Consider the following 20,285-nt stretch of genomic DNA (forward strand, 5'->3'; position numbering starts at 1 on the left):
CGGGGAGGTAAGAGAACCGAGCCATCAGGTGGGTTTGATGGCTTGGTTCTCAGTGAAGAGGTGACGGAGGACAGATGCAGCATCGGACTGATTCTGCATCCACCTAGGTAAGTATGATTATGGGATTTAAAAAAATCCCATTGTTGTCTTTTAAGGTCCTTAGGGAACCCTTTTCAGAGTTGGCAGTACTGCCATTACACCTCCTGCCTGCTTTGTGAACTACTAGTGAATGTCACAACATTGTGCCCACTTACTTACCTGTCCCCAATCCTACCTATCCTCTATCAAATTACAGAACAAGTACTCCCACCCCCAGACTGATTAAAGTTGATGTAAACCTGATTCATGAAATTTTACCTATGCACATACAGTATCTCACAAAAGTGAGTACACCCCTCACATTTTTGTAAATATTTTATTATATCTTTTTATGTGACAACACTGAAGAAATTACACTTTGCTACAATGTAAAGTAGTGAGTGTACTGCTTGTATAGCAGTGTCAATTTTCTGCCCACTCAAAATAACTCAACACACAGCCATAACTGTCTAAACTGCTGGCAACAAAATGAGTACACCACTTTTCCTTCCCCAGTGGTGTTATTGCTCTCACTATCTCATACTGTTCACTGGAAGTTCAACATGGCACCTCATGGCAAAGAACTCTCTGAGGATCTGAAAAAAAAAATTGTTGCTCTACATAAAGATGGCCTAAGCTATAAGAAGATTGCCAAGACCCTGAAACTGAGCTGCAGCACAGTGGCCAAGACCATACAGCAGTTTAACAGGACAGGTTCCACTCAGAACAGGCCTCGGCATGCTCGACCAAAGAAGTTGAGTGCACGTGCTCAGCATCATATCCAGAGGTATAAACAGAGGTATAAACAGACGTATGAGTACTGCCAGCATTGCTGCAGAGGTTGTGGGGGGTCAGTCTGTCAGTACTCAGACCATACGCCGCACACTACATCAAATTGGTCTGCATGGCTTTGATCCAAGAAGGAAGCCTCTTCTAAAGGTGATGCACAAGAGAGCCTGCAAACAGTTTGCTGAAGACAAGCAGACAAAGGGCATGGCTTACTAGAACCATGTCCTGTGGTCTGATGAGACCAAGATAAACTTATTTGGTTCAGATGGTGTCAAGCGTGTATGGTGACAACCAGCTGAGGCATACAAAGACAAGTGTGTCTTGCCTACAGTCAAGCATGGTGGTGGGAGTGTCATGGTCTGGGGCTGCATGAGTGTTGCAGGCACTGAAGAGCTACAGTTCATTGAGGGAACCATGAATGCCAACATGTACTGTGACATACTGAAGCAGAGCATGATCCCCTCGCTTTGGAGACTGGGTGGCAGAGCAGTATTCCAACATGATAACGACCCCAAACACACCTCCAAGGTGACCACTGCCTTGCTAAAGAAGCTGAGGGTAAAGGTGACTGGCCAAGCGTGTCTCCAGACATAGACCCTATTGAGCATCTGTGGGGCATCTTCAAACGGAAGGTGGAAGAGCGCAAGGTCTCTAACATCCACCAGCTCTGTGATATCATCATGGAGGAGTGGAAGAGGACTCCAGTGGCAACCCGTAAAGCTCTGGTGAACTCCATGCCCAAGAGGTTTAAGGCAGTGCGGAAAAATAATGGTGGCCACTCAAAATATTGACACTTTGTGCCCAATTTGGACATTTTCACTTAGGGGTGTACTCACTTTTGTTGGCAGGGGTTTAGACATTAATGACTGTGTGTTGAGTTATTTTGAGGGGACAGAAAATTGACACTGTTCTACAAGCTGTACACTCACTACTTTATATTGTAGTCCCATGTGTTTCTGCTGTTTCGTTTCTCTGTTATCAGCATGATAACTTCTGACAAGTTCTCCAAGACGGGAAATAAAATCAGCTGAAAATGTGTGTCATGGGAGGTTCAATACAGGGCACTTTCGCCCCCTTGCTTCCCAGCCCAATTTTCAGCTTTCATCGCTCTCGCACATTCAGTGACAATTGCGCAGTCATGCTACACTGTACCCAAATGAAATTTTTATCATTTTGTTCGCACAAATAGAGCTTTATTTTGGTGGTATTTATTCACGACAATATTTTCTTTTTTCTATTTTAAAAGAAATCCAATAAAATCAAATTTTGTCATAAATTTAAGCCAAAATGTATTCTGCTACATGTTTTTGGTAAAAAAAATTCCGTTAAGTGTATAATAATTGGTTTGTGTGATTACGGACATATGTACGCAAATGATCATGTACAGATGTGTGCAGGTGATGACGGACATATGTGTACAGATAATCATTGGGACATGTGATTTTAGTGGGACATATGTGGGGGACATGTTTTTATTATTATGGACATGTGTTTTTATTATTTGGGGACATGTATGTTTTGGGGACATGTGTGTTTTGGGGACATATGTGGGGACTGTGTTTATACTTTGTGGTGTGATGTGTGTTTACACTAGACTGGTGATCAGTGAGTAAAAAGCTGTAAAAAACAGCTCATACTCATTGATCATCAGCCGGCAGTAGCGATCTGCTCTCCTTTCCTCAGCGATGACTTCTGTGGGAGGAGAGGAGGAGCCGATTGCCTAGCAACCCGCTGTTTGTTTACATCACATGACGGCCGTGATTGGACACGGCCGTCATGTGATCAGGAGGGCCAATCACAGAGCCCTCCTGCTGATCAGAGATGCGCCGTGCCCGGATGACACAAACACATTGGGATCGTGCCGCTGCGCGGGCACGCGTGCACGCGATCCCCCTCCTTCTGAAGGACGTTCCTGAACGTCCTATCAGAAGTAGACGGCTCCCATGCGGCCGTATATGTACATTGGCCGGGTGGGAAGTGGTTAATTAGCAGAGAGCTTGTCTTAAATTTACTTTTTCTTGTTTTATTTAAAAAAAAAAAATTTCTGTAATTTGAGGAAAGTACATTCTGGTAGAGGAATTTGGACAGCACATTCCTCATTTTGAGGAATTAGGGGATAGAGCCATTTCTACCCTTCCCTTTTCTTTAGAGAGCTTGTCTTGTCTTTTCTCCTATCAGCTGTCTTCCAGTTAAGCCACCAAGACTGCAATCCCAGTACTGAATGAGGAAGTGAAAATTCTAACACGATGTAGGAATTCTAAAGAATACAGAAAGGGAAAGACAGCATATATGCATGTAAATCTTATATAGGGAGATTTGTTTCATCTCTGTGTATCATCTGAGGCGGTTCACTTCACTGGGTATATGTGAGTGTTTAACCTATCACTATAATTTTTGAAGTAATAAACGATCTATAAGTTGTCTTTTTATCTCTCCTAGAGTTCCCTTTTAGTATACATGGAATATAATATTATGCATTATGCTATAAATTATTCCTATACTTCAGGAATTCTTTTTTTGCATACTTTCATTGGGCCACCTTGGTTCAATGTAAGTATGCATAAAGGAATCAGATCCCCATTAGTCCTGACAAATCCGCACTACATACAGTGAGAGCAATGCTCTTTGAGGTGGAGAAGAGGGACAGCGATGATCATGAACATGATGTCCACCTCATCCAATCAGATATTGCCTTGTATTAATTGAAAAAAATACAAGGTGTTCCCTGAATGATGGAGGCTCTAAGTGAGCAACCCCCTGTGTGCAGAAGGGCTGTCTGTATGTGTCTCCAACCACTACAGTGATTTACATCATTCCCCGTCTGGATGTCAGATATGGATACTTGCATTAAACTGAATACTTGCATCAAGCTAATCAATGTAAATATGCAAAAATTGCAATTCCAGATTTTCAGCTTTAAAGATTAATTATTTATTCTTTATCACCCAAATTATCCTCCTCGCTCCTCCCAAGGCCTCCTGCTCTCTAGCTCCCTTGTTACCTTCTCCCATGCTTGCCTCCAAGACTTCTCCAGAGCCTCTCCCATTCTCTGGAACTCCCTTCCCTAGTATGTCTGGTAAGCTACTACCCTGTCCCCCTTTTTCCTGAAAACTCTACCCAACCTCCACCTAAGAACTGTACCTGAGTCACCTCCATCAGATCACCCCCTGCAGCTATTACCTTTTGTACCACCTCCCCCTCCCTTTAGATTGTAAGCTCCATGAGCAGGGCCCTCCTATTCCTTCTATATTGAACTGTATTGTACTGTCCCCCCTATACATAGTAAAGCACTGCTGTTGGTGCTATATAAATCCTGTATAATACAGTGAGGGAAAAAAGTATTTGATCCCCTGCTGATTTTGTATGCTTGCCCACTGACAAAGAAATTATCAGTCTATAATTTTCATGGTAGATTTATTTTAACAGTGAGAGAGAGAACTACAACAAAAATATCCAGGAAAACGCATTTCAAAAAAGTTATAAATTTATGTGCATTTTAATGAGTGAAATAAGTATTTGATCCCCTATCAATCAGCAAGATTTCTGTCTCCTAGGTGTCTTCTATACGGATAATGAGCTGATATTAGGAGCACTCCTTTAAAGAGAGTGCTCCTAATATAGGTTTGTTACCTTTATAGAAGATGCCTGTCCACAGAAGCAATCAATCAATCAGATTCCAATCTCTCCACCATAGCCAAGACCAAAGAGCTGTCCAAAGATGTCAGGGACAAGATTATAGACCCACACAAGGCTGGAATTGGTCACAAGACCATCGCCAAACAGCTTGGTGAGAGGGTGACAACAGTTGGTGCGATAATTCGCAAATGGAAGAAACACAAAATAACTGTCAATCTCTCATAGTCTGGGTCTCAATGCAATATCTCACCTCGTGGAGTTTCAATGATCATGAGAATGGTGAGGAATCAGAACTATACGGGAGAATCATGTCATTGATCTCAAAGCAGCTGGGACCATAGTCACCAAGAACACAATTGGTAACATACTACGCCGTGAAGGACTGAAATCCTGCAGCTGCCCGCAAGGTCTCCCCTGCTCAAGAAAGCACATGTACAGGCCCGTCTGAAGTTTGCTAATGAACATCTGAATGATTCAGAGGAGAACTGGGTGAAAGTATTGTGTTGTTTGCGGCTTTATCATTTATGTATCTTTTTAAATTTTTAAATTTTCCGGAATTTGAAATTTATCAGCGCTTTAGTAATTTATTCATTTTGTGTGAAAGTGTTGTGGTCAGATGAGTTCAAAACACAGCTCTTTGGTATCAACTCAACCCGCTGTGTTTGGAGGAGGAGGAATGCTGCCTATGACCCCAAGAACACCTTTCCCACCATCAAACATGGAGGTGAAAACATTATGCTTTGGGGGTGTTTTCTGCCAGGGGTACAGGACAACTTCACTGCATCAAAGGGATAATGGAGGGGACCATGTACCGTCAAATCTTGGGTGAGAACCTCCTTCCAGGGCATTGAACATGGGTCGTGGATGGGTATTTCAGCATGACAATGACCCAAAACACATGGCCAAGGCAAGGGGTGGCTCAAGAAGAAGCACATTAAGGTCCTGGAGTGGCCTAGCCAGTCTCCAGACCCTAATCCCATAGAAAATATGTGAAGGTTCGAGTTACCAAACGTCAGCCTCAAAACCTTAATGTCTTGGAGAGGATCTGCAAAGAGGAGTGGAAAATCCCTCCTGAGATGTGTGCAAACCTGGTGACCAACTACAAGAAACATCTGACTTCTGTGATTGCCAACAAAGGTTTTGCCATCAAGTCATGTTTTGATAAGGGGTCAAATACTTATTTCACTCAAGTGCAAATCAATTTATAACTTTTTTGGAATGTGTTTTTCTGGATATTTTTGTTGTTATTCTGCCTCTCACTGTTAAAATAAACCTACCATTAAAATTATAGACGAAATCATTTCTTTGTCAGTGGGCAAACATACAAAATTAGTGGGGGGATCAAATACTTTTTTTCCCTCACTGTAACAATAATAATATTCTTGTACCTCATCGCTGAGCCTATAAACGTAGACTCTTCCTTCTTCTGCTTTGACATGGTAGAATGGTGCCCCCACCAGAAGGAAATCCACAATACCATTTGACTTCACGTCCAGTGCACACAGTTGATGGCCAAAGTATGATCCAACCTGTTAAGATGATAAACAACGAGTAAAACTTTTTGGATATGATGCTTTTGGTTCATGTACTGTATACTAAATAGGTTCTTACTAGAACAGCTCTCTCCAACTTTGAGGATCACACAAATCTGAGGGATTAGGCATAACATTTAGAAAAGGCTTAAGACCATGGGGTTGATTTACTAATGGGAAATAGACTGTGTAGTTTGCAAAGTGCAGTTGCACTCTGCAAGAGCAGTTGCTCAAGAGCTTAGTAAATGAGCAGAAGCTCTGCTGACTTCCATCATCCAATCATGTGCAAGCAATAATGCTGTTTATTTTTTCCTAGCATGGGAAGTGAAGGTTTACCTCATGTACTAAGCTCTGTAGCAACTGCAGTTTAGACAAGGAAGGCTTGCTGCTCCAAGTGAGATGAGGAAGCCTGATGGAACTAGTAGGTGCTTGCATCAGCTCACCTCCACAATCAATGTAGAAAAAGAAGAATACAGGCATACCCCACTTTTAAGTACACAATGGGGTTTATTTACTAAAGCTGGAAAGTGCAAAATCAGGCTCCCTTCTGCATAGAAACCAATGAGATTCTAACCCCAGCTTGTTCAATTAAGCTTGGGTAATAAAATCTGGAAGCTCATTGGTTTCTATGCAGAATTGAGCCTGATTTTGCACTTTCCAGCTGTAGTAAATAAACCCCATTGTGTACTTAAATGTTGGGTATACCTGTAGGCTGCGCACCAAGATTGTGATCTAAAATCCTTTATTGGGACATCCCACAGTGACACAACAAGACCAGAGTACCCAGTGGATGCGTTTCACACGATTATAAGTGATTAATCATTACACCTGGGGTGTCACTCTGAGATGTCCCAATAAAGGATTTTGGATCATGGTGTGCAGCTTATTCTTCTTTTTATACTCTGGAGCAACATCATGGGGGTTATTTACAAAAGACAAATGCAAATCCACTTTGCACTACAAGTGCATTTGAAAGTGCAGTTGCTCTAAATCTAAGGTGTAGATCTAAAATGAGGGGAAGCTCTGCTGATTGTCTCATCCAATCATGTGCAAGCTAAAATGCTGTTTTTTAATTTCCTTGCATGCCCCCCTTTCAGTGTAAAGTGGATTTTCTTTTAGTAAATAACCCCCCCATGTGTAGAGTGCAATTACACTTTACAAAGTGCAGAGTATATTTGCCTTTATTAAATCAACCATGATAGCTATTAAGGGAAATGCACAAAGCACATTAGTGCATTATACAAAGCAATACTGTATTATATAAAGACTTTACCAGTTTTTGACAGTGCAAACAATACCTGTTGATCCTACCAGATATGCAGTAAGAGCCTAATCTCTTATAGTGACCTGCAAATGCTTCACTGAAATTTCAAACAATGGGGTTGATTTTCTAAAGGCAGATAGACTGTGCACTTTAGACTGTGCACTTTGTAAAGTGCAGTTGCCCCCCCTTCCCCAAGGCACCCCCCCATGTTGAGGGAACGCGGCCTGGTACGGCTCAGGAGGGGGGGAGCGCTCGCTCGTCGCCACCGCCTTTCCTGGCCGGCCGGGTAGCGTGCTCGGCTAAGGGTCTGATATGGACTTGGGGGGACCCCCACGCCGATTTTTCGGGGGTAGGGGTTCCCCTTTAAGTCCATACCAGGCGTCGCTGGCCCCGGCTACCTGGAGACACGCTCAAAATGAGCGGAATTTCCTCCGTGTGTGTGGGCGAGTCCGTTCATTTCAAAAGTACGGCGGATAGTCCGGCGGACTTGGTACGCCGTATTAGTCCGCTGAAAAAGTGGCGTGTGTGGGCAAGTAGCTCGTTCGGAAAGTCCAGCGGACAGTCTGGCGGGAAGTCCACCAGACTAAGTCCGCCGGATAGTCTGCTACGTGTGTACGCGGCATAACATTCACCAAACATTCAAAGGTGGTTAATCATCCTCTATAACTTAATGTACATGCACCAGAATGTTTACTCTAGACAGATTAAAGCAATATTAACCCCCAACACAAACATTTATTAAATTACAGCTCATCAATTCTTAGATGTGGCTGCAATCATTTTCTTTTTCAGGTTTTTTTCCCCCCTTTTTTTCACATGGTGATCTGGCCAGTACATCTATTATTTCTCCACTTCCTTTAACCAGCTAAGTTGAGACAAACCCTTTAACATTGACAGGGGTGCTTACAATTGTCAGCTTTTATTAATTTATGGAAAAATTCTATCTAAAAAAGAAAAAAAAGGTGTTGCTGTAACTGCTTATAAATTGTTAGCTGGAGTTCAGCTTTAATTTGTTACTTAGGTGCATCTAAATCTACTAGTCTAACACTACCCTCTCCCCAGAATGGCAATTCTGTATTTGTTTCTCCTTCATCCAGAGTGGGGGCACCCTATTACAAGACGTGTGTTACTGGCCAGGTCACCAGGTAAAAATAAAGGAAAAAATAAAACAAATGCAGCCACCACATCTAAGAATTTGTAAGCTGCATTAAATTACATTCTTGTTTCTGGGTTTAATAACTCTTTAATGAGATACCACAGTTTTAAAAAAAATAACTGAATGTCTGTTTATCTTTCTGACCTAGAAATTCAAAATTATTTTGTGCAAATTCATTGACCAAGCCCAGGTGATCAGACTAATCAAAGAAAGAGAAAGGTTTAGTGGCAGATCATTCTATACCTTGTGGGCAGTGGCGGAACTACCAGGGTCGCAGCAGTCGCACTTGTGACTAGGCCCTGGCATTCCGCCACTGTCAGGGGGGCCCCCAGAGAGGTTGCTAAACACAGAGCTCTGAGCGGAGAGCGTGTCTCTCATGCAGCTCAGAGCTGTCATTGACAGTTCTCCCTTTTCTCTTGCATGGGATGAGAGAGGAGACAGACGATCTGCTCCGTCTCCAACCCCCCTCTCCCCTCTCCTGTGTGTGCTCTGCAGGAGGTGAGAGCTCGTTAGCTTCACACTTAACATCCCGCAGGGCACACAAAGAAGAGGAGGGTTGGAGATGGAGCAGATCGGCTGCCTCCTTTCTCATCCCATGCAAGAAAAAAGGGAGAACTTTCAATGACGGCTCTGACATGCTCTCTGCTCAGAGACCTGCTGGGGAGGCCGGCAGCAATGATCGATGAGTACTGATAGGAGGCACTAATGGGCACTGATAGGTGAGACTGATAAACACGGATGGGAACTGATAGGCTGCATGGAAGAGCACTGATAGGTGGTACTGACAGGTGGCATTGATGAGCACCGATAGATGGCACTCATAGGCACTGATAGGCAGCATTGATGAGCACTCATAGGTGGTGCTGATGGGCATTTATCACTGATAGGCAGCACTGATAGATGGCACTGATAGATGCTGATACGCAGCACTGATATATGCTGATAAGTAGCACTGATAGGTGACACTGATAGGCAGCAATGATGGGCACTAATAGGTGGCATTGATGAGCACTGATAGGTGGCACTGATGGGCACTGATAGGCAGCATTGATGAACTCTGATAAGTGGCACTGATAGACAGTATTGATGAGCACTGATAGGTGGCACTGATGGACATTGAGCACTGATTGGCAGCACTGGTAGGTGGCACTGATAGACACCGATAGGCCGCACTTATAGGCGGCACTGATAGGTGGCACTGATAGATGCTGATAGGGAGCACTGATGGGTGACACTGATAGGCAGCACTTATGGGCACTAATAGGTGGCATTGATGAGCACTGATACGTGGCACTGATGAACGCTGATAGGCTGCATGGATGAGCACTGGTAGATGGCACTGATAGGCGGTAATTGATGGGTACTGATAGGTGGAATTAATGGGTACTGATATGCAGCACTGATAGGCAGCATTGATGAGCATTGATAGGTACCACTGATAGGCAGCATTGATGGGCACTAATAGGCGACATTGATGAGCACTCTGTGGCACTGATAGGCTGCACTGCTGATACCCAGCAAGTCTGTTTACATGTGATCAGCTGATCACATGGTAAAGGGCTGCTGTGATTGCACTGGATACATGTCCCAGGGGGCACGTGGGAAGCAAGGTTCTGGGAGGATGTCCAGGGATTGGATGGAAGAGTGGGTCAGGGGGGCTCATCATTGTTTCTTGCAACGGTGCCCTGAAGGTTCTAGTTACGCCTCTGCTTGTGGGATTGGTTGTGTTGGAGGATATGTAATAGTACAGTACCTTTCTGTTTTTAGTTTGGCTCTACACATGAAAGTCAGCTATTCTCAGGCTTCATTTCTAAGTGTATCTAGCAAGCAGGTGGGCTTGCTTCCTTACAACTTGTCTTTTAGTTACACTTTCATAATCACTTACTACAGAAACGTGCTATCTTATGCCACAAGCTCAGTTTCATGTCAGCTATGACCTCCTGCACTTCTAACCTCTAAACTCTTGTAACCATGCAGAGTTGGTTAGCTCTGCACACATAAAAAATAGCACATTTGAGCTAACTTCAATTTTACAGTGAACCACAGATCATCAGTTTTAAACACAAAGATTTTTTTTAAATACGATGAGGGACCCCTCTCTACTTGTTGCTTCATACAACGTTATATGGATTTTCAATAGACAGAAGCAGTCAATAAGTTGGAAGCCAGTGCTAGGCTTTTTCATTAGAAAAACCATGTAACTAATGCCACGTACACACGACCAGACTTAGGTCCGACAGACTTTCGACGGAGTTCTGACAGAGTTCTGACGGACTTTCCGAATGAACGGACTTGGCCACACACAATCACACCAAAGTCCGACGGATTCGAATGTGATGACGTACGACCAGACTAGAATAAGGAAGTTCATAGCCAGTAGCCAATAGCTGCCCTCGCATCGATTTTTGTCCGTCGGACTAGCACACACATTAACGGATTTCTCGGTAGGAACTGGGTCCGGCGGAGTTCTGGCGGAAAAATTTGAAACATGTTCCATTTCTAAAGTCTGTCAGACTTTTGCAAATCAAAAGTCTGCTGCAGCCCACACACGATCGAATAGTCTGCCGGAATCATTCCGTCAGACTTTTGATGTTGAAAAGTCTGGTCGTGTGTACGCGGCATTAGTTTTATTGCTAAATAAAAATCAAAGATCTGTTTACAAACTGTAATTTTTTTTTCTACAAATTTGAAATTGAATTGACCACAACCCATTATAATTTTCTTTTAAGTCAACCAAAAAAATCTACCTGCTCTCCATCCAGAATCTGAGATAGGTGATAAGTAGTAATATCTTCCTCAAAGACCAGTACTTTTCCCATATTGGAGTGCCGTGGTGCACCCGCTATGTAAAGCAATGTGTGCTTTCCTCTTGCTGTGGTCACACTGTATCCTGTCTCCAGAAATATGAAATAAAAATTGAAGCAAACATCACATTAAACATACAGGCAGTCCCCGGGTTATGTACACAATAGGGACTATAGGTTTGTTCGTAAGTTGAAGTTGTTCGTAAGTCGCAACACTGCATTTGTAAGTGTAATTTCTGATCGGAACACTGCATTTGTAAGTGTAACTGACGCCTATGCATGGACGTGGGATGTTCCGGGAGCTTGTTATGTTATCTGGGGCATGGTACGGCGGTGTGGGATGTGTCCGGAGGGTATTGAAAGGTATCCAGGACCAGCGTGGAGCACAAGTGGCCAGCATTTGAGGCCGTTCGTAAGTAGGAGTCGTTCGTAACTCGGCTGTTCGTAACTCTGGGACTGCCTGTATATATATCTTCTAGCAGAAAGTGCTAACTTTTAATACAAATGAACCCTTAGTATTTTAACTATATGGTATGCAGAAAATGACAATCCCATATTAGAGTAATTAAAGAAATTAGTGACCACATTAAACATACATACATACTGTACATACAGTACATACTGTAATTAGCATCTCCAAGTGCCCACCTGTGATCTCTGTTATTTTGTGGAGTTCCTCCAGCTCCTAGAAAAGTGGAGTGTCCTGATTAGTGATGGACGAACGTTTCGCCCGGCGGTCGTTTCGCGGCGAATTTCCGACATTCGCGGTCCGCACGTTCGAACGCCTTTTTCCGTCGTTCGCCGCGGCGGACTTACGTGTTTAATGTATACAAGAACTTTAACCTTTGGTGACACGTTTATCATGTGATACAGGACAGCCAATTGAGACATGACAGCACATGGACACTTGGACATTCCCCCTAACCTATAAATACACCCGATCCGGTGGCCATTTTACATTCTTTCTTCTGTTACGATAGGGACAGGTTCCTGTGTGGAGTAGGGAGAGATAAACCACTAGCTATTTGGTACACAAAAGTTCTTTTCAGGACTGGTATAGGTGTTAGGTGTTGATAGGTTTGCTGTGCTGCTGATTCTTGCAGCAGCCTGAGTGTCTTTTGTTAGTTTAGAGAAAGGGAAAGGACGGTGTATGCTACAGGGACAGCCAGATTAGTCTTTCATCATCATCATCATCATCATCATCATTAGCTGTTACTATCAAGGTCCACAAAAGAGCTGTTCCAGTAACCACTAATCGTTCTCTTTTTTTGCCAATTTGTATAGGGACAGGAAGGAAGCAGTGTTGTCAGGCAGTGAGGGTAATTTTAAAGACTTGCTGTTATTATTAGTTCCACAAAGGTTCTTTTCAGGACTGGTATCAGTGGTACAGTAATAGGCTTGTACATGTATAATATTCTTTCTTCCAAATATAGAAAGGATATTATACTTGACTGCTGCCCTTCTGCTGCAGTCTGCTAAACATTCACAACTCACTTGTTCCACAAAAGTTCTTATAAGGACTGGTAACTTGGTATAGGGTGCTACGGTACATAGGCTTGAGTGCGGTACAGTCTGCTGTTCTGTAAGGACCGCTATCGGTCCACAATAGATAGGGTTGACGTGCACCACTGCTGACCGCTGCCCTATACTGCAGCAGTCCTTCAGCGGTATAGGGACTGACGTACAGTCTGCTAATCACTAACACACAACCTGCTTGTTCCACAAAAGTTCTTATAAGGACTGGTAACTTGGTATAGGGTGCTACGGTACATAGGCTTGAGTGCGGTACAGTCTGCTGTTCTGTAAGGACCGCTATCGGTCCACAATAGATAGGGTTGACGTGCACCACTGCTGACCGCTGCCCTATACTGCAGCAGTCCTTCAGCGGTATAGGGACTGACGTACAGTCTGCTAAACACTAATACACAACCTGCTTGGTCCACAAAAGTTCTTATAAGGACTGGTAACTTGGTATAGGGTGCTACGGTACATAGGCTTGAGTGCGGTACAGTCTGCTGTTCTGTAAGGACCGCTATAGGTCCACAATAGATAGGGTTGACGTGCACCACTGCTGACCGCTCACCTATACTGCAGCAGTCCTTCAGCGGTATAGGGACTGACGTACAGTCTGCTAATCACTAACACACAACCTGCTTGTTCCACAAAAGTTCTTATAAGGACTGGTAACTTGGTATAGGGTGCTACGGTACATAGGCTTGAGTGCGGTACAGTCTGCTGTTCTGTAAGGACCGCTATCGGTCCACAATAGATAGGGTTGACGTGCACCACTGCTGACCGCTGCCCTATACTGCAGCAGTCCTTCAGCGGTATAGGGACTGACGTACAGTCTGCTAAACACTAATACACAACCTGCTTGGTCCACAAAAGTTCTTATAAGGACTGGTAACTTGGTATAGGGTGCTACGGTACATAGGCTTGAGTGCGGTACAGTCTGCTGTTCTGTAAGGACCGCTATAGGTCCACAATAGATAGGGTTGACGTGCACCACTGCTGACCGCTCACCTATACTGCAGCAGTCCTTCAGCGGTATAGGGACTGACGTACAGTCTGCTAATCACTAACACACAACCTGCTTGTTCCACAAAAGTTCTTATAAGGACTGGTAACTTGGTATAGGGTGCTACGGTACATAGGCTTGAGTGCGGTACAGTCTGCTGTTCTGTAAGGACCGCTATCGGTCCACAATAGATAGGGTTGACGTGCACCACTGCTGACCGCTCACCTATACTGCAGCAGTCCTTCAGCGGTATAGGGACTGACGTACAGTCTGCTAATCACTAACACACAACCTGCTTGTTCCACAAAAGTTCTTATAAGGACTGGTAACTTGGTATAGGGTGCTACGGTACATAGGCTTGAGTGCGGTACAGTCTGCTGTTCTGTAAGGACCGCTATCGGTCCACAATAGATAGGGTTGACGTGCACCACTGCTGACCGCTGCCCTATACTGCAGCAGTCCTTCAGCGGTATAGGGACTGACGTACAGTCTGCTAAACACTAATACACAACCTGCTTGGTCCACAAAAGTTCTTATAAGGACTGGTAACTTGGTATAGGGTGCTACGGTACATAGGCTTGAGTGCGGTACAGTCTGCTGTTCTGTAAGGACCGCTATCGGTCCACAATAGATAGGGTTGACGTGCACCACTGCTGACCGCTGCCCTATACTGCAGCAGTCCTTCAGCGGTATAGGGACTGACGTACAGTCTGCTAAACACTAATACACAACCTGCTTGGTCCACAAAAGTTCTTATAAGGACTGGTAACTTGGTATAGGGTGCTACGGTACATAGGCTTGAGTGCGGTACAGTCTGCTGTTCTGTAAGGACCGCTATCGGTCCACAATAGATAGGGTTGACGTGCACCACTGCTGACCGCTCACCTATACTGCAGCAGTCCTTCAGCGGTATAGGGACTGACGTACAGTCTGCTAATCACTAACACACAACCTGCTTGTTCCACAAAAGTTCTTATAAGGACTGGTAACTTGGTATAGGGTGCTACGGTACATAGGCTTGAGTGCGGTACAGTCTGCTGTTCTGTAAGGACCGCTATCGGTCCACAATAGATAGGGTTGACGTGCACCACTGCTGACCGCTGCCCTATACTGCAGCAGTCCTTCAGCGGTATAGGGACTGACGTACAGTCTGCTAAACACTAATACACAACCTGCTTGGTCCACAAAAGTTCTTATAAGGACTGGTAACTTGGTATAGGGTGCTACGGTACATAGGCTTGAGTGCGGTACAGTCTGCTGTTCTGTAAGGACCGCTATCGGTCCACAATAGATAGGGTTGACGTGCACCACTGCTGACCGCTGCCCTATACTGCAGCAGTCCTTCAGCGGTATAGGGACTGACGTACAGTCTGCTAAACACTAATACACAACCTGCTTGGTCCACAAAAGTTCTTATAAGGACTGGTAACTTGGTATAGGGTGCTACGGTACATAGGCTTGAGTGCGGTACAGTCTGCTGTTCTGTAAGGACCGCTATCGGTCCACAATAGATAGGGTTGACGTGCACCACTGCTGACCGCTGCCCTATACTGCAGCAGTCCTTCAGCGGTATAGGGACTGACGTACAGTCTGCTAAACACTAATACACAACCTGCTTGGTCCACAAAAGTTCTTATAAGGACTGGTAACTTGGTATAGGGTGCTACGGTACATAGGCTTGAGTGCGGTACAGTCTGCTGTTCTGTAAGGACCGCTATAGGTCCACAATAGATAGGGTTGACGTGCACCACTGCTGACCGCTCACCTATACTGCAGCAGTCCTTCAGCGGTATAGGGACTGACGTACAGTCTGCTAATCACTAACACACAACCTGCTTGTTCCACAAAAGTTCTTATAAGGACTGGTAACTTGGTATAGGGTGCTACGGTACATAGGCTTGAGTGCGGTACAGTCTGCTGTTCTGTAAGGACCGCTATCGGTCCACAATAGATAGGGTTGACGTGCACCACTGCTGACCGCTGCCCTATACTGCAGCAGTCCTTCAGCGGTATAGGGACTGACGTACAGTCTGCTAAACACTAATACACAACCTGCTTGGTCCACAAAAGTTCTTATAAGGACTGGTAACTTGGTATAGGGTGCTACGGTACATAGGCTTGAGTGCGGTACAGTCTGCTGTTCTGTAAGGACCGCTATCGGTCCACAATAGATAGGGTTGACGTGCACCACTGCTGACCGCTGCCCTATACTGCAGCAGTCCTTCATCGGTATAGGGACTAAGAGTTTTGTCACAGGGTCATTTAAAAAATGACAGGCAGAGGAAGAGGCAGGCCCTTCCGCAGGGGTGGTAGGGGTAGGGCAGGAGCAACAGGCTTGAGCCAAAGTGGGAAGTTGCAGAAGGTGCGTTCAATTACTTTAAAGGATGCACCAGACTTGGTTGAGTGGCTCGCTCAGCCTTACTCTTCTGCACCCTCCTCATCCTCTCGATCTGCACCCTCTTCTTCACTCTCTGCTATGTGCACCCCCAAAGACACTACCACCAACAACACGACCACCACCACCACCACCACATACCTTCCGCTTGAGTCACTGGAATTATTTTCCGATCCATATCAAGAGGACATTTCTGATGCGCAGCCACTCTTGGTATTGGATCAGGAAGAGGAGGTAGCAACAAGCGCTACTCAGCAGTCTGACGCCAGTACCCAGATCAGCCCAAGGAGGAGGTTGGTCCCCGGTGTTGCTGCCTACTCCGAGATCTCTACTTATAGCGGTGGGGAAGGTGACGTTGATGATGACGTGTCTAGTGATGTCACGTGGGTGCCCACAAGAGAGGAAGAGGAGGGGAGTTCAGAGGGAGATATGGACCAGCAGATAGGGAGGAGAAGCAGCAATGACTTACATTGCACAGCAGGGACAAAGCAGACTGCAAATGTATCAGGAGCGAGTCATCGACCATGTACGGTCACATCTGGCGCTCCCAGGACACCGGCACATGGCTCCGCAGTGTGGGCTTTTTTTAACGTGTCCGCTGCTGACAATAGCGTTGCCATCTGCAATCTTTGCAGTCAACGCGTTAGTCGCGGTAAGCCCAATACTCACCTAGGGACGACCGCCTTAAGAAGGCACATGAGCAGCCATCACCGAGCCCAGTGGGAGCAACGGAACACACAAAGCCACACTGCAGGCTCTCACCGTCCAGCCTCGTCTTCTACTTCTCCTTCTCCTCTCTCCTCACAATTGTCCTCCACTCCACCTTCCATCACGCCAAGCTCACATTTTTCTGCAAAAAGGCAGGCTTCCGTGGGCCTAATGTTTGAGCGTAAAAAAATGATGACGCCGGATAACCCTCTTGCCCAACGGTTGGCGGCTGGCTTGTCAGAACTCATAGCCCGCCAACTACTGCCATATAAACTGGTGGACTCGGAGGCCTTTCGCAAATTTGTGGCCATTGGAACACCACAATGGAAGGTCCCAGGAAGGAAGTATTTCTCAGAGAAGGGCATCCCAGAGCTATATGGCCATGTTCAGCGGCAAGTGAATGTATCTCTGGCACACAGTGTCGGTGCCAAGATACATCTGACCACAGACACGTGGTCTAGCAAACACGGGCAGGGAAGGTATATCAGTTTTACTGCCCACTGGGTGAACCTTCTGACGGCCGTCAAGCATGTAACCCGTGGCACCCGTGTAGATTTGGTTTTACCGCCACGGATTGCATGCAGGCCTGACTCTTCTTCTCCTCCTCCTACTCCATCCTCCTCCCTCTCCTCCTCAGCTGCCTCCTCCTTTTCCGCTGCTAGCGTCTCTTCCACTGCACCGCCCAAGCTCCCCAGAACCTATTCCACATGCCAGGTGAGACGTTGCCATGCCGTGCTGCGTCTGTTGTGCCTGGAAGCAAAGAGCCACACTGGCCCGGCACTCCTTTCAGCTTTGCGTTCACAGGCAGATGAGTGGCTAACACCGCTCAATTTGACAGTTGGTAAAGTGGTGTGTGACAACGGTGCCAATCTGCTTAGCGCATTGAAACAGGGCAAAATCACGCACGTGCCGTGCATGGCACACGTCTTAAACTTGGTCGTGCAGCGATTCCTTGTCAAATACCCTGGGGTCCAGGACATCTTGCGGCAGGCAAGGAAAATCTCGGCCCATTTCAGAAGATCTTACACGGCCATGGCTCGCCTTGCTGACATTCAGCGGCGACACCATCTGCCGGTCAGACGTCTTATTTGCGATTGCCCGACGCGATGGAACTCAACCTTCTATATGCTTGATAGGCTGCTCCAGCAGAAACGTGCAGTTAACGTCTACCTGTATGAACTCTGCGAAAGAAACGGTTCTGGGGAGCTGGGTTTTTTTTCACCGCGCCAGTGGCTGCTCATGCGCGACACATGCAGACTTCTGCGGCCATTTGAGGAGATCACCAAACTGGTCAGTCGCAGCCATGGCGCCATCAGTGACATGGTACCTTATGCCTTCTTTCTGGAGCGTGCATTGCGTCGTGTCATTGATCAGGCTGTGGAGGAGCAGGAGCGGGAAGATGAGGAAGTCGCAATGCTGGATGAATTCCCAGGGGGGGCTACTCTATCTGAGACAAGTCAACAACAGGAGTCTGATGAGGAGTCAGAGGAGGATGGTGCCGGGGCGGATGAGCAGGAGCAAGAAGAGCATGCTTTAAACCTTTCTGGGATCCCTGTTGTGCGAGGATGGGGAGAGGAGAATGAAGAGGACGACATTATCCTGGATGATGAGCAGGAGCCAGGCCACCACACCGCTTCCACTTTAGTGCAAATGGGGGCCTTCATGCTCCAGTGTTTTAATAGGGACCCCCGTATAAAAAGCATGAGGGTCAAGGACCAGTACTGGGTGGCAACGTACTTAGACCCCCGGTACAAACACAAAATGGCGGAAATGTTACCGCCGTCGCAGAGGGCTGTCAGAATGCAGCACTTCCAGGCCTTGCTTCGAGAAATGCTGCATTCTGCTTTTGCGTGCGCTGGCAGAGGAGCAATTCCCACTCCCAGAGAAGGATTTGCGGGTACCAATCCAACAGCGCCTGCAAGAAGAGGCCGGTTTGAAGATGTGTTGGTGACTTCGGATATGAGGTCATTCTTTCAGCCGACCCATCGACAGGTGTCATCCGGATCCAGCATCAGGGAACGCCTAGACCGTCAGGTGTCCGACTACATTGGGTTAACGGCCGATGTGGACGCTCTGAGGAGTGATGAACCCCTAGACTACTGGGTGGGCAGGCTTGACCTCTGGCCAGAGCTTGCCCAATTTGCAATCGAACTGTTGGCTTGCCCCTCATCCAGTGTCCTGTCCGAAAGGACGTTCAGCGCAGCAGGGGGGATTGTGACCGATAAGCGTACTCGCCTAGCTCACCACAGTGTTAACTACCTCACATTTCTAAAAATGAATGAGGCATGGATCTCGGAGGAATTCAACACATGTGACCAGTAGACCATGTATATGTCTATAAACTATTTTTTTAATCAAGCACACAGACCTTCTTAATTCATTTGGCTCACTTCCTTGACCCAAAAAAGCACACCGTACTATATGCCCCTACCCTCCTCTTTGAAGAGGTTGAGCGGTGTCATATTTCTACTGGGGCTGCTTATGATATCCCTGTGCTGTGCTGACTTCCTCCTGGGGGTTCTTATTATGAAGGGATCACACTATCCCTGTGCTGTGCTGACTTCCTCCTGGGGGTTCTTATTATGAGGGGATCACACCATCCCTGTGCTGTGCTGACTTCCTCCTGGGGCTGCTTACGGTGCTGCTGTCAGTGCTGTATGTCACGGTGCTGCTGTCAGCGCTGTATGTCACGGTGCTGCTGTCAGCGCTGTATGTCACGGTGCTGCTGTCAGCGCTGTATGTCACGGTGCTGCTGTCAGCGCTGTATGTCACGGTGCTGCTGTCAGCGCTGTATGTCACGGTGCTGCTGTCAGCGCTGTATGTCACGGTGCTGCTGTCAGCGCTGTATGTCACGGTGCTGCTGTCAGCGCTGTATGTCACGGTGCTGCTGTCAGCGCTGTATGTCACGGTGCTGCTGTCAGTGCTCTGTATTACGGTGCTGCTGTCAGATGCCTCTATCACGGTGCATGTGTCATTCCGGTATGTCACGCTGCTGGTGATCATCTCCTGCACCCTCTTCTTTGCCTACCCTGGTCCCTGACCTTCCCTCTCCTCCATTGCCTTCATTAGCTCCATAGTCCTGAATTGTTAGAACAATTTCCCAAATAAAATAAAAATGCTTGTAGTTATCGATCCCAAATTCACCTCATACATGTATTATGTCATTGTCCAGATGGTGGGACTACGTTTTACCCCCTAATAATTACCACGTGGCCGCAAATTCGACATGAAGGTTTGCAAAGTTCGCCTCCCATTGAAGTCAATGGGGCCCGCGGCGAACGTTCGGTTTCGCGAACGTTTGGGTCCGTTCGCATTTCGCTTTCGCGAAACGTCCCGTCGGAAGTTCGTCCATCACTAGTCCTGATGAAGAAACAATTACTAAACCCTATGCTTGCTAGTTCATAT

General features: G+C 46.2%; 1 protein-coding gene across 1 annotated transcript in view; it reads right to left on the reverse strand.

The window, feature by feature from the left end:
- Positions 1 to 20,285, reverse strand: part of ITGAE (integrin subunit alpha E) — a 162,415-nt gene that overhangs the window by 50,311 nt on the left and 91,819 nt on the right. The window contains exons 15-16 of the mRNA XM_077480274.1: positions 11,203 to 11,345; positions 5,892 to 6,032 (exon numbers count right to left, since the gene is read on the reverse strand). Of these exons, the coding sequence (XP_077336400.1) occupies positions 5,892 to 6,032; positions 11,203 to 11,345 (284 nt within the window). The remainder of the gene's footprint in view (positions 1 to 5,891; positions 6,033 to 11,202; positions 11,346 to 20,285) is intronic.

This window comes from Lithobates pipiens, unplaced genomic scaffold, assembly GCF_037356315.1.
Source record: "Lithobates pipiens isolate NorthernLeopardFrog02 unplaced genomic scaffold, aLitPip1_a1.2 Scaffold_16, whole genome shotgun sequence".
Classification (NCBI taxonomy): Eukaryota; Metazoa; Chordata; class Amphibia; order Anura; family Ranidae; genus Lithobates; species Lithobates pipiens.